Source organism: Corvus kubaryi, unplaced genomic scaffold (genome assembly GCF_017639235.1).
Source record: "Corvus kubaryi isolate FWS band 111438036 unplaced genomic scaffold, C.kubaryi_AGA036_p1.0 36451, whole genome shotgun sequence".
In the NCBI taxonomy this organism is placed as follows: Eukaryota; Metazoa; Chordata; class Aves; order Passeriformes; family Corvidae; genus Corvus; species Corvus kubaryi.
In genome coordinates this window covers 2,659-14,646 of record NW_024580872.1, presented here as the reverse complement: position 1 = coordinate 14,646, position 11,988 = coordinate 2,659, and the positions used below count along the sequence as shown (strand labels likewise).

Sequence of the window (11,988 nt, the reverse complement as noted above, 5' to 3'; positions counted from 1 at the left end):
CGGTGGTGGCAGTGACTCAAAGTGACAACAACAATAATAATACGCTGCGGCACTTGTCACGGGAGAGGCGCTTGGACGGGGTCCCTCGTGCGTCCCCACCGCCGCCGGCGCACGAGGGACCCCGGCCAAGGCGGGGGGTGTCACCGCCGCACGCGGGGTCACCTCAGGACGGGAGGGGGGGACTGCGGTGACGGTGTTCCCCGCTCGGCACCGGCACGGGGGGCTGCGGGGGACCCCGCTCGCCGTCACCTGAAATGGCCGGTTAGGTCCCTGCAGGCTCCCGGCTGCGGCGCGGCACCGCCGAGGTCCCTAAATATAAAAAAAAGGCGGGATTTCGGGTGGGTTTTCCATTTTCGTGCCGGTGGCTGCCGCGTGTCTCGCCCAGCCGGCGCAGGTAACCTACTTCGGAACGCCTCTGCCGCCGCGGCGAGCGTGACTCGCCGGTCCTGCCGTGCGGGAGCGGCACCGCGAACTGGGCTGGGGCCCCCGCTCGCCCGGCCACAGGGTCAGCGCCGCCGGGGACACAGCCGGGCACGGGGGCCGGCGGCCGGTCCTTCCCCGCCGGAACGCCGGGCGAGGGTCCGTCACCGCCGCCGAGCCGGGCGCCGGCCGGGGGATGCCGCGAAGGACGGTCCCGGCGGCCTAAGGCGAGGGCACGGTGCCGAGCCCCCCGGCCCATCCCGTCCCGCACCGCCGCGGCGGGCGAGCGCAGCCGGGTAAGAGCGCGGGGCGCGGGGCCGGGACCACCGCCGCGGTCCCGCACGTCCCCTCCGGCGGGGCCCCGCGGGGTGGGCAGCGGGAGGCGGCCGGGCCGCGGCGGCTCCCCGGCTTTGTTCGGCGGCCGGGGCTGCCGCGGGGTTTGTGCGCAGAACAACTATTTTTAGAGCATTTGGAGACCATGTTGGCTGGAAGCGAATCAAAGCCGCGAGCTGCCCCTTCTGCAGCGCCAACCGGGCTCGGCCGCCGCCGCACCGGGCGGCCGGGGGGGCTCAGCCGCCCCCCGGGACTGCCGGAGGGACCCCGCTGCCGAGGGGGGCCGGGGGCTGCGGGCGGTGCCGGCGGCACGGCAGAGACCCCCGGCAGCGGGACCCCCGCGCCCCGCGGCGCCTCTGGGCGCGGGGGATCCCCCGAGGTGCCCGGTGCAGCCGCGGTGTCCCCGGGTGCAGCCGCGGTGTCCCCGGTGCTTCCCGGCCGCACGTGTCCGGCCGTGCCGTGCCCGCTCCGGGGCTGTGCCGAGGCGCGGCGGGGCCGGGGTCCCCGGGGGGCTCGGGCATGGTGGGGGCTCTGCCAGTGGCACCCCGGGAGGCAGCTCGCGGGGGAACGTGGGGCCGAGGTGCCGTGCCGTGCCGTGCCGTGCCGTGCTTTGCCGTGCCGTGCCCACAGCGTGCCGTCGTGCTGGTGGCACAGCCGCTGCCAGGGGGGCCAAGAGCGGTGGCCTGGGGGTGCGGAGGGTGCTGGGTGCCAGCCCTGGCCCCTCACCGACGGGCATCGCGGTGGTCGGGGGCCAAGTGCCGGGCCAGGGGCGAGTGTGCCCGCAGGGAGCTGGCATGGGCACCCCTGTGCCACGAAGGGGATGGGGCCGGCGATGGGGCCGGGGGCTTCCCCGGGGGCTCCCCGAACTGGTGAGGGAACGGGACGGGGAGCCCCTCCCCAGTGCCCGCTGGCCGGCACAGGGCTGTACCTGGGGGTACAGCCTGCATCCCACGCCTCCATCTGATATCCTGCATCCCCGGGTCCCAACCTGCACCCCCAGGTCCCACTCTCCACCCCGGATCCCAACCCTCCACCCCCAGCCTGCACCCACCCCCCCCACTCCCCCTGGCCACATCCCCCCCCGGCCAGCCTGCGAGAGGGGCTGCTCAGCGGGCACTGGGACGGAGAGGGCTGAGCTCCCCCCATCTGTTCCCCGGCCCAGCACCCCAAATCCCGGGGATCCCCGTGCCCGTGTCAGGGGGCGGCTGCAGCTCCCCGGCCCCCCAGCAGCCCCCGCCGCACCGGCCACGGGCAGGGGGAATGTGCTGAGGTGGGAGAGGTGCTGAGAGCGGCGTCCTGCCCGCCCCGGCCCCCCCGAGCCCCCGCCCGAGCCCCCCGCCCGCCGCTGGGAACGGCTGCGGCTGGAAAGCTCTAGAAACAAATTGCAGCTCCGGTGCCAAAGGCAACAGCAGCCCCGGCCATGGCGAACGCAGCGTTTGCCATAGCAACAGGTGCCGGCTGGCGCCTCCCCCGCGGCCCCCCCGGCCCCCGGCCCCCTGCAGCCAGCACCCCGCACCCGGGACCCCGCATCCTGCACCCCACACCCTGTACCACACGCCCAGCACCCCCCCGGCACCCCACAGCCAGCATCCCCCGGGTCCCTGCAACGGGCACCCACAAACCGCATCCCCTGGCCCCCCCGGGCCCCCCAGCAAGCACCCCCCCCCCCCAGTCCTGCACCCTGCACTTTGCACCGCACAGCCCTACACCTGATGGCCCTCCCAGCCCCCTCACTACCAGCACCCTGCACCCAGCATCCCACACATCCTACACCGTGCAGACCCCACACTGTGCGCCCCACACCCTGCACTGTGTGCCCCATACCCTGCACTGTGTGCCCCACTCACCCTGCACCCCAAACCCTGCCCTGTGCCCCCTCCACTGTGCACCTTCCACACCCTGCACCACCTGTCCCGCACCCCGCATGCCCCACACCTTGTACCCAGCACCCTCCACCCCATAAAGTGCACCTTGCCCCTGCACACTGCACCCCTCGTACCCCACACCACACACCCCCCTCCATGCACCTTACAAGGTGCACGATGCACCCCAAAACGTGCACTGGGCACCCGACACTGAGCATCGTGTGCTGGGTGTCCTGCACCACACTGTGCACCCATCACCCTGCACCCCGTGCCATGCACCCTGTACCCACACCGTGCACCCCACACTGTGCCATGCACCCTGTACCCACGCCACACACCCCACGCCACACACCCCACACCATGCACCCCATGCCATGGGCCCTGTGCCCCACACCATGGACACTGTGTCCCACACACTGCACCCCACAGGGCACCCTACACCTCACACCGTGCACCCTGTGCCCATCGCCACTCCACACACTGCACCCTATGCCGTACACCCCTTACCACACACCCTGCACTGACACCGTACCCTACACCGTGCACCCCGCACCCCACTGTGCACCCCTCACCACGCACCCTGCACCCACACCGTGCACCCCGCACCCCACACCATGGACCACGCACCCCACGCACCCTGAACCCACACCGTGCACCCCACACCGTGCACCCCGCACCCCACACCGTGGACCGCGCACCCCACGCACCCTGAACCCACACCGTGCACCCCACACCGTGCACCGCGCAGCCGGCGTGGGCCGGGGCTCGGGCACCTGCCGGGGCGATGGCGGGGAAGGGGCCCAGCCCGGCCGAGTCAAGGCTGTGGCGTGTTAATAATTGCCGGGGCTGGGGCCGGGCCGGGGGGCGCGGGGCGGCGGGGCGGGAGCACCCCCTCACCCCCGTCCCTCTCCGCTTCCCGCAGGGGCAGGAGGATCCAGGCAGGCGGCGGGGGACGGCTCCCGGACCCCTCCTCGGCGCAGCGGGGTCCGCTCAGGTGCTGAAGAGGCGGCGGCCGCCCGGCCCCGCGCCCCACGATGCCGTCCAGCGGGACCCTGGACGCCGGCAGCCCCGCGCCCAGCCGCGAGGCGCTCGACACGCACAAGGTACGGCCCCGCGCCCGTCCCATCCCCGCGCCAGGCAGGGGGGCTCGGGGGTTTGGATCGTCCCCAGCTGGCAGGAGAAGGGGGTGCGGGGCCCCTCTGCCACACCCCGGCCCCTTTCGACGGAGGGGAGCGCGGTGCCGGCGGGGGAGAAGGGGGGGGCAGGGAGAGGCCTGAGCCGCGGCCGGGATTAGCGCGGATTGAGCTATTCCTGGCGCTGGGGAGCGCGGGGAGTGGACGGGGGCAGAGACCTGCTGTCACCTCCCGGCTGCGGGTAGAGCTGGGGCAAGGCGGCTGGCAGGGTGGACGTGACCCCAGGAGGGGAGTGTCCCCCGGGATGGGGGATGTCCTGGCTCTGGAGCGTGTGCAGGGTTCATGCCCTGTGCTGGGCGGGACACGTGGTGGCCCTGTCACCCTTGTGCCAGCCCTGCTTCCCCCTCGTGGGGGTCCCACCTAATCCAGGGGTCCCTGCACCTCCTCCACGTGGACACCAGGCTCAGGAGGGACCCCCCAGCCGAGTACATGCTGGGCCAGGGTGGCCGCTCCCAGTGCCAGGGCTGGCAAAGCCATTGCTCTTCCTGTGGGGAGGAGTGTCCAGCAGCGCAGGGCAGGGCTAGTCAAGGCGTGGGTACCGGGTGCCGCGGCTGCGGCCAGCTGGACGCCGTCCCACCGCGGGCACCGCCAGGTCGGGGTCATCCCAGTTCCTTCTGGCCGGCTGGGTCACGCTGTTCTCACACACTGGTGCTCCCCGTCCTCCAGCCATTGCTCCCGGCTGCCGGAGGGCCCGGCCGGTGTGTCCGCCGGGATGTGCCCGTGTGTCCGCCGGGATGTGCCCGTGTGTCCGCTGGGATGAGCCCGGCACGTTCTTGGCACAGCTGGGTGCACGAGTACCCCAGGGGCGGGTCGGTCTGTCTTTGCCCGCAGTGTTGGCGGCAGGAGCGGGGTGGATGCGCAGCCCCCCGCGCTTTGGGGAGGTTCTTGGGGCGCGCGGCTCGAGGGGTGCAGGGAAGGGCCGTGGGATGCCCGCTGCAGCCCGGCAGTCCCGGGAGCGGGGCCGGCCGCGGCGGTGCCCGGGCGCTGTCCTGGGCTGACCCTGCGGGACGCGGCGTCGCCTCCCCCGCGGCCGCACGCCGAGGTCACCCCTGCCGAGGGCGGCCGCTGCCCGCGGGGCCGGGAGGGCGAAGCCGCCCCCGACGCCTCCGGCGCTGCGGGTCGTGCCGGTGGCTCCCGACACAAACCCGGCGGGGCTGAGCCCCGCTCCCACCCAGGGGAGGTCTCCGCACCCGGTTTCCCCCCGGGGCCGCGGGCTGGGCTCTGTGGCCGGTGCCGCGGAGCGGGGCTGGCGGCGCAGCCAGCACTGCGTCATGCCGCAGCTCAGCCCGCCGCGCTCGGCCGCCGTTCCCTCCGGGTTGTTGCTTGGCAGCGGCGCAGGAGCAGCACCGGGGACGTGCCACGGAGCCCCGCGCCCCGGGCGGCGGGCACGGGGTGATGGATGGGGGATGACTCAGCTCCCGGCGGGATGCGGGCGGCGAGGGGCTGCGGCACCGGCCCCTGTGCCGGGCTGGGGGGAGCAGAGCCCCCGCCGAGCCCTTTGCCCAGCCCTGCTGGTGCCCGGGATGCACCCCTGCTCCTGCCCTGCTTTTGGGGTGCCGGCTGTGCCCCGGGAAGGGTTCCCTGTCCTGATAGGTGCTGGCGGCACCTCCTTGGTTCCACAGCAGGGACCCCCGCTGCCCCCTCACCATGGCAGCCCTCGAGCCAGCTCTGACCCACCAGCGTTTCACCCTGGAGCCCCCCCTGGCCTCTCTGGCACCCACTGGGTGCTCCCCAGCTGCCTCCTCCCCTGGCCATGGGAGGCCTGGCTGCCACCTGGTGCACATGACACCCCCCAAATCGTTCATTTACATCCACTGTAAATGCTGCCAGGACCTGGACAGGAGGGACAACTGGCTGTGGCAGTGCCAGCGCCCAGGGTAGCACCGGGGCAAAGGGACAGGTGCCAGGGTCTCACTGGGGCTGGCCCGGACCCCTGGGCTCCTTGGTGCTGCCCTGGCTTTGCAGCACAGCAAGGCACAGGGGGCCTGTGGGGCGGGGACCCCCAGAATCCCCCTCAGGGACTTCTGCACCAAGATGGTGCTGGATCTGGGATCCTGACATTGTCCTTGGACCTGTCCCAAAACTTTCCAGCCAGGATGGCACGGGGAGTGAGTGGGGCCCGGCCCTGGTAGAGCCCCTGCGTGCTGCAATGCCTCCTGTCCTCGCTCAGCCCTGGCATTGCGGCGCCAGCAGATGCCAGGGCTGGGGGGTCCTTGCAGGGCTGGGGGGGGTTGCACAGGGGGAAGGGGGTCCTTGCAGAGCGGGGGGGGTCTGTGCAGGGGGCTGGGGGTCCCTGCCGGGCTGGCGGGGTTTGCGCCGGGGGGTAGGGGCTGCCTGGCCCCACGTGAGGAGAGCGGGCCTGGGACAAGCACGATTCTGGCAGGACAGAATCTGGCAGGACAGATTCTGGCAGGACAGAATCCCCCCCCCCATGGGGGCTGGGGACAGAGCGACACGTGGCTCCCGTGCAATCCCACATGCAGCAAGAGCAGACATGGAGACAGGCAGCAATGGGCACGGGGGGATGCAGCTCAGTCTGGGGGGGGTAGCACAGAGGGAGCTGGCTCGGGGACCACGACTGGGGGCACCGCGGCCATGGGGCACCATGGCCATGAGACACGGTGTGTCCCAGTGCCGTGGGATCTTCGTGCTGGACCCACAGGGATGTTCCAGCTGCATCCTGATGCTGCAGCTGCCCCAGCTCAGAGGGACACGGGGCAGGAATGTGGCCAGGGCTGGCGCCCGCCGGGGTGCAGAACCGCACGGCTGCAGCTGGATGCCGGCGCTGTCTGGCTGCCAGCCCCATCCCCTCCCTGGCCTCTCCCTCACCAGCCCCCCACCGGCCTCTCCTCCTTCCCTTGCTCCCCCTCCGTGGCCTCTTCCTGCTTGGCTGCTGCTGCCGGGACCTTCTGGGGCTCAGGTGAAACTGACCCCGCGCCGTGCCGGGGCCTCACACGCCCCTTGCCCCACTGCATCCCCCCGTGCCGCGGTGCCAGGCGCGGGACCCTGAGGGGGCACAGGGCCCCCCCCAGCACACCGCGGTTCCTGGGTGCTGCCGCGGCCCCGGCGCAGGAGCAGGTTCATTTCCCGGAGCTGCGGCCCTGCTCCGCCGCCATACCGGCACATGCGTGCTGCCGGCACCAGCGCTGGGCCACGGCACCAGGGACAGGCGCGGGGCGCTGCCAGCTGCTCTGGGGCACAGCGTGGTCCCCAAAGCAGGCAGCTGCCTGCTCCAAGGGCTCCTGATGCTGGCCCTTGTCCCCAGGGAGCCTCATGGCTGCCTGCAGGCCCGTGATGTGACGTGTCCACATAGCCCTTGCCGCATTCCATGATGCGGAGCCCCCGGCCCCGCGTGCGCAGGGCTTGGGGGTGGCAGCAGTGGGCACGTGCCCTGAGCCGGCTGTAGCACGGCAGGGTCACCTGCGGAGGTTCCCAGGCCTATGGTGGCCTGTGCCACAGCCCAAGTGTGGCGGGAGCCACTGCCACCCTTGTAAGTGTCCTGGTGCTGCTGGCCCGACGATGCCACAGTGCTGCCCCCAGGCCAGGCAGGCGCCCATCCCCTGCGGTGCCTATGGTGCCGGCGATCCCAGAGCCAAGCAGGAGCGGAGCTGTGCCCATGCCCGGGCTGCCCGGCGGTGTAACCGTCCTCTCTGTGTCCGGCTCGCAGGGGGAAGAGGAGCCTGAGGAGAACCCGAGCAAGGAGGAGAAGCAGGAGCCGGGGACGCCCATGAGGAAAGCCGGGCGGCCCGGGCGGAAGCGCAAGCATGCCCAGGTGAGCCAGCAGGCGCCGGGGCCAGGTGGGTGGCGGCGGTGTCCCCCCGCGGGGCTGTCCTGCCCTGCGGCCGCATTGGCGGGAGACCTTGGCCTGGCCTGGCTGCCCTGAGCGCCAGGGCACCGAGCCAGAGGAGACCCGACAGCAGCAGGAGAGGGTGTCCCCTCCTGGCCCTCAGCACTGCCCCTCCCCACGGCCCCGGCAAGCCCTCCTGTGCCCGGTGGCACCATCCCGCTCCGTGTGGCTCTGCTTGAGGCCCCACCATGCATTCGCTCCCTGCCTGGGCAGCTGGGACCCTGCTCCCCCACCCTGGGGCTGTTGGGCCCAGGGAGCAGTGCCCCGTGGCTCTGCCGGCCTCCCCGGCTCCTGCCACCCAGGCAATCCACCCAGCACGCCGGGTTCGCTCAGCTCTTGGCTGGATCACGGGCACCGTGCCCGCTGGGGTCAGCTGTGGAGTCACGGGGTGCTCGGGGCTTTCGGGGCTGTGCTGGGACAGGACCCCCGGGGCTGAGGATACTCATGGCTTGGCCCTTCCGAGCCATGGTGTGCCCCAGCGCCACTGGGGAGCCACAGTGGCTCCCTCCTTGCAGGGTGGCCAGGTGGCACCTGGCTGCTGCCACGATGAATTTGGTGTGAGCAGAGGAGCAGGCTCCTCTGGATGCCCTCAGTCTCCCAGGCTCAGACAGTGTCCTCAGTCCTCATTCCCACAGGAGGGGACAGAGGGGTGACAAACAGGCCCAGGGTGATGAGTGGGCCAGGGGAACAAGCAGGGCCTGGGGGACAAACAGAGCTGAGGCACCTTCACTCTTGGTTGCAAATCCTTTTTGGAGAAGTTTCTGGCAGCCAAAAGGGCTAATCCTGTTCTGGGACGTTTCAGGTCCCAGCTGCCTGTCCCAATGATCCCTGATCCCTTCCACCCTGGTGCCAGGGGCACGGGAAAGCCGGGGCAGCATCACCTGAGGCGAGCGGGTGCGCGGGGCTGGCCGGGCTGGGCTGTGCTGGCTGTGGCCCCAGGGGCGGGAGGAACGTGCCGGGGCGGGGGGAGCCGCCGCGGTGGAAGAACAATGCTGGCACGGGAACAAGTGCAGAACGTCGTCAGGAACAGCCGGGGCCCGAGAGCCAGGAGGGGTCCGGCCAGCGGAGCCGGCGGCCCCAGGAACCCCCCGGCACGATGAAGGAATGGAAGCAGCGCCAGGGCGCCGGGCACATCCTGCCCTGAAGCTGGGTGCCCATCCCTGCGTGCTCCAACACACCTGCCCTGTGCCGGTGCTGGTGCCAGAGCTGGCCCTTGGGCCGGCAGCTCCCAGTGCCAAGAGAGCAGAGCTGGCGTGGCCAGCCGCAGGCGCTGCCAGCAGGCCAGGGAAGCCCCTGCGGGTGTGAGCTACTAAAAATATCCTGCTGTGGAGAGCCCGCTGCGCCAGGGGCACCGGAGCGGGGTGAGGGGGCTGGCACGTGGCATGGGCGCCAGGCTGGCTCTGTGGGTGCTGGCCGGGGAGTCCCAGCACCCCGTTCCCAGGGTCCTGGTGGGCAGGTGTGTGGCCAGAGGGGCTGAGCACCCGCCTCGCCCCGTGCCTGGTCAGCGGTCTGAGAGGGCACGGGGTGCTGGAGAGGGAGCTGGCAGGGGGCTGGCTGGGCACGGCCCTGTGGGGAGGGTGTCATGGTACCAGTGAGCCGTGCCACACCGAGCTGTGCTGGGCTGAGCCATGCTGTCCTGTGGTGCACCGTGCCATGCTGAGCCACGCAGTGCCGAGCCATGCAGTGCCATGCCATGGCTCCAAGATCAGTGTCCCCAATCCCAGCTGTGCCTGGCAGAGGGATGCCCCTCAGCGGGTCGTGCTGTGGGTGACAGGGGCACCTTCCCCAGGCTGAGGTGGGCACGGGAGCCCCCAAGTGCCAACCCCCGCCATCCGTCTTCAGGGAGTGTCCGCAGTGTCACCCTGTGTCCCCAGGGCGGTGGGGAGGGCGCGGGGCCGTGCAGCCTCGCGGGCTCCTGGCAGAGCAGCCTCCTTGGCGGGGGCCCAGCCGAGGGGAGGGAGCGGGAGAAAGGCAGCGCTTGTTCCCAGGGCCCGGCAGACAGAGGAAGCGGGTGGGTGGGAGGGCAGGAAGGCTCCGCTGCCGGCCTTCTCAGGGATGCGGATGGGCGCCGGAGCGGCCGGGAAGAGGACAGGCCACGGGGTGGGTCTTGGTCTCCCCTTCCCCTGCACCCCCCGGCCCAGTGTCTGAGTGGCAGCACCAGGACGTGCTGGTGGCACGGGGGGCCTGGTGAGCTGGGGTCCGGTCCTGGCCCAGGTAGGGAATCTGGGGCACCAGGTCTGGCCAGGGCAGCTGTGGAGGGATTGGCAGCGGGTGTTGCCGGGGTGGGATGGATGGGGGCCGTGCCAGGGCTTACCGGCCGCGCTGCTGGGTGGGCTGTTTGTCCCTGTCCCGGCAGGACGTCATGTGAGGGGACACGGTGCCTGTCCTGTCCCATGTGCCCCATCCCAGGACCCTCCTGCCCAGCACGGCTTCTTGGCATTGTCTGGCAGCACTGCAGGCCCAGCGGCGACGGTCAGTCCCGGTGCCACTGCCAGAGCCTGGCAGCACCAAGGGGAGCCCGTGCCACTGTGTTCCCACCACCCCCACACCAGCTGAGCCCCCAGGGCCCATCCCAGTGAGGGGGTGGGCTGAGTTCCTGCAGCCTCCCCGAACCCCACAGCCACCCCAAAGCCCCGCAGCCACCCCGAGTCTCCCCCAGGCCCCCAAACCCCGCAGCCGTGCCTCCAGCAGCCCCCGCGCGCCTGATCTGGAGCACATCCCCGGCCTTCCCGTTTCCTCCCGGGAAGCCCCACAGCCCCTGCGATTGTTCTCAGCACGGATGCGGCCCCAGGCAGAGGCGGGAGTGGGGCCAGGGGTGGCCGGGACCCCCATGAGCTGCACGGGGGGAGAGGCAGTCGGGGCCCCCTCAGGGCGGGCTGGTCCTGTCCTGCTCACCGTGGCACCAGCGGGGACTTTGTTCCCTGGCTTCCATCTTGCCCTGGTTCCAGCTCCCTGCACTGCTCCCAGGCCACACTGCGGTGTCCCCACTGCCAGCCCATACCACGGTGGGTGTCTGGCCCTCCCGGGGCTGCAGCGTCCCTTGGCCGGGCACACCGAGGTCCGGCCGTTGGCCTCTGAAAGCCCAGGTGTGCCCTCGTTCATGGACTGGCACCTCTGCCCTCCTGACGACACCAGTGTCCACTCGGGGGGCCATGCCCTCCCTGGGGGCTGGGCCTGATGCAGCCAGGATGGGGAGAGCCACGGCCAGTCCTGCTGGACCCCCCTGAACCCCAACATCCCCTCGTCAGCGCCAGCACCTTCTCAGCCCTCCCTTCCCAGCTCCAGAGGAAGTGGCAGTGGCAGCCCTGGGGCCAGAGGGAGAGGAAGTGGCTGTGGGGCTGCAGCGGCTGCGTAGGGGAGCCTGATGGTGGGGACAGGGGTCACGGGACCCTGTGGCACGAATCCGGGGAACCTCGGGGAGGACAGACTGCCTGTTGCCTGCCATCCCCCTGGAGCTTGTGCCTCAGCGTCGGTGGCCCTTCCCCACCCCTCCCTGGCGGGCAGCACCGTCAGCCCTGTGGCCCACGCCAGTCCCCCAGCAGTGCCATGTCCCCTCCCTGGACCCTGCCACCCAGCAGGCCATCGTGGGACCTGTACTTCACTGGGGACAGGCAGGAGGGTCCCCGTGGCCAACTGCGCACTATGCCACCCTGTCACCACACCATGCCACCCTGTCACCACTCTATGCCACCCCAGCACCTTCCTGTGCTGCAGGAGGACGGGAGCAGCAGCACCTCAAGGTGTCTGTCTGTGGGTGCTCAGTGCCAGTGCTGGGGTGACACCAGGGTGGGCACCCTGTGCCCGTGGCAGCGTGCGGGGTGTCCAGGGAGGCCAGTGCCAGTGTCCGAGCGGCTCCACAGGGTTGGGGTGGTGAGGGCCAGTCCCAAGGGAAGGGGTGTCCCAGCACAGGGGAGTCTGCACCCCCCGGGAGGGCACCGAATGGAGCGACAGCGGGGCTGGCCCGGGCTGGGCACGCGGTGGTGGCTGCGCCCACCCTGCCAGGGCTGTGCCGGCACCAGCTCTGCAGAGCCGCAGCAGCACTTTCACTCTCCCTGGCCACGGAAACCGCTGGGCTGGGCTGGGCCTCTCGCTCTGACTCCTGCTCCCAGTGCTGAGCTGCGCTGTGCTGAGCTGAACCGAGCTGTGCCGAGCTGAACCGAGCTGTGCCGAGCTGTGCTGAGCTGTGCCAAGCTGTGCCGAGCTGTGCTGAGCTGTGCTGAGCTGATCTGAGCTGTGCTGAGCTGTGCTGTGCTGAGCTGTGCCAAGCTGTGCTGTGCTGTGCCGAGCTGTGCCGAGCTGTGCCGAGCTGTGCCGAGCTGTGCTGAGCTGT

At 71.4% G+C, this 11,988-nt stretch overlaps 1 protein-coding gene across 3 annotated transcripts in view; it reads left to right on the top strand.

Annotated features, from left to right (window-relative positions):
• Window positions 1-253: 253 nt before the first annotated feature.
• Window positions 254-11,988, top strand: part of LOC121660531 (DNA (cytosine-5)-methyltransferase 3A-like) — a 14,387-nt gene continuing 2,652 nt past the window's right edge. For 2 of the 3 annotated variants that reach the window (XM_042019901.1, XM_042019900.1), the window contains exons 1-3: window positions 254-716; window positions 3,541-3,721; window positions 7,479-7,583. In XM_042019901.1, coding sequence (XP_041875835.1) covers window positions 3,653-3,721; window positions 7,479-7,583 — 174 coding nt within the window. In that variant the 5' untranslated portion in view covers window positions 254-716; window positions 3,541-3,652. The remainder of the gene's footprint in view (window positions 717-3,540; window positions 3,722-7,478; window positions 7,584-11,988) is intronic. The other variant, XM_042019902.1, reaches the window with a different exon arrangement.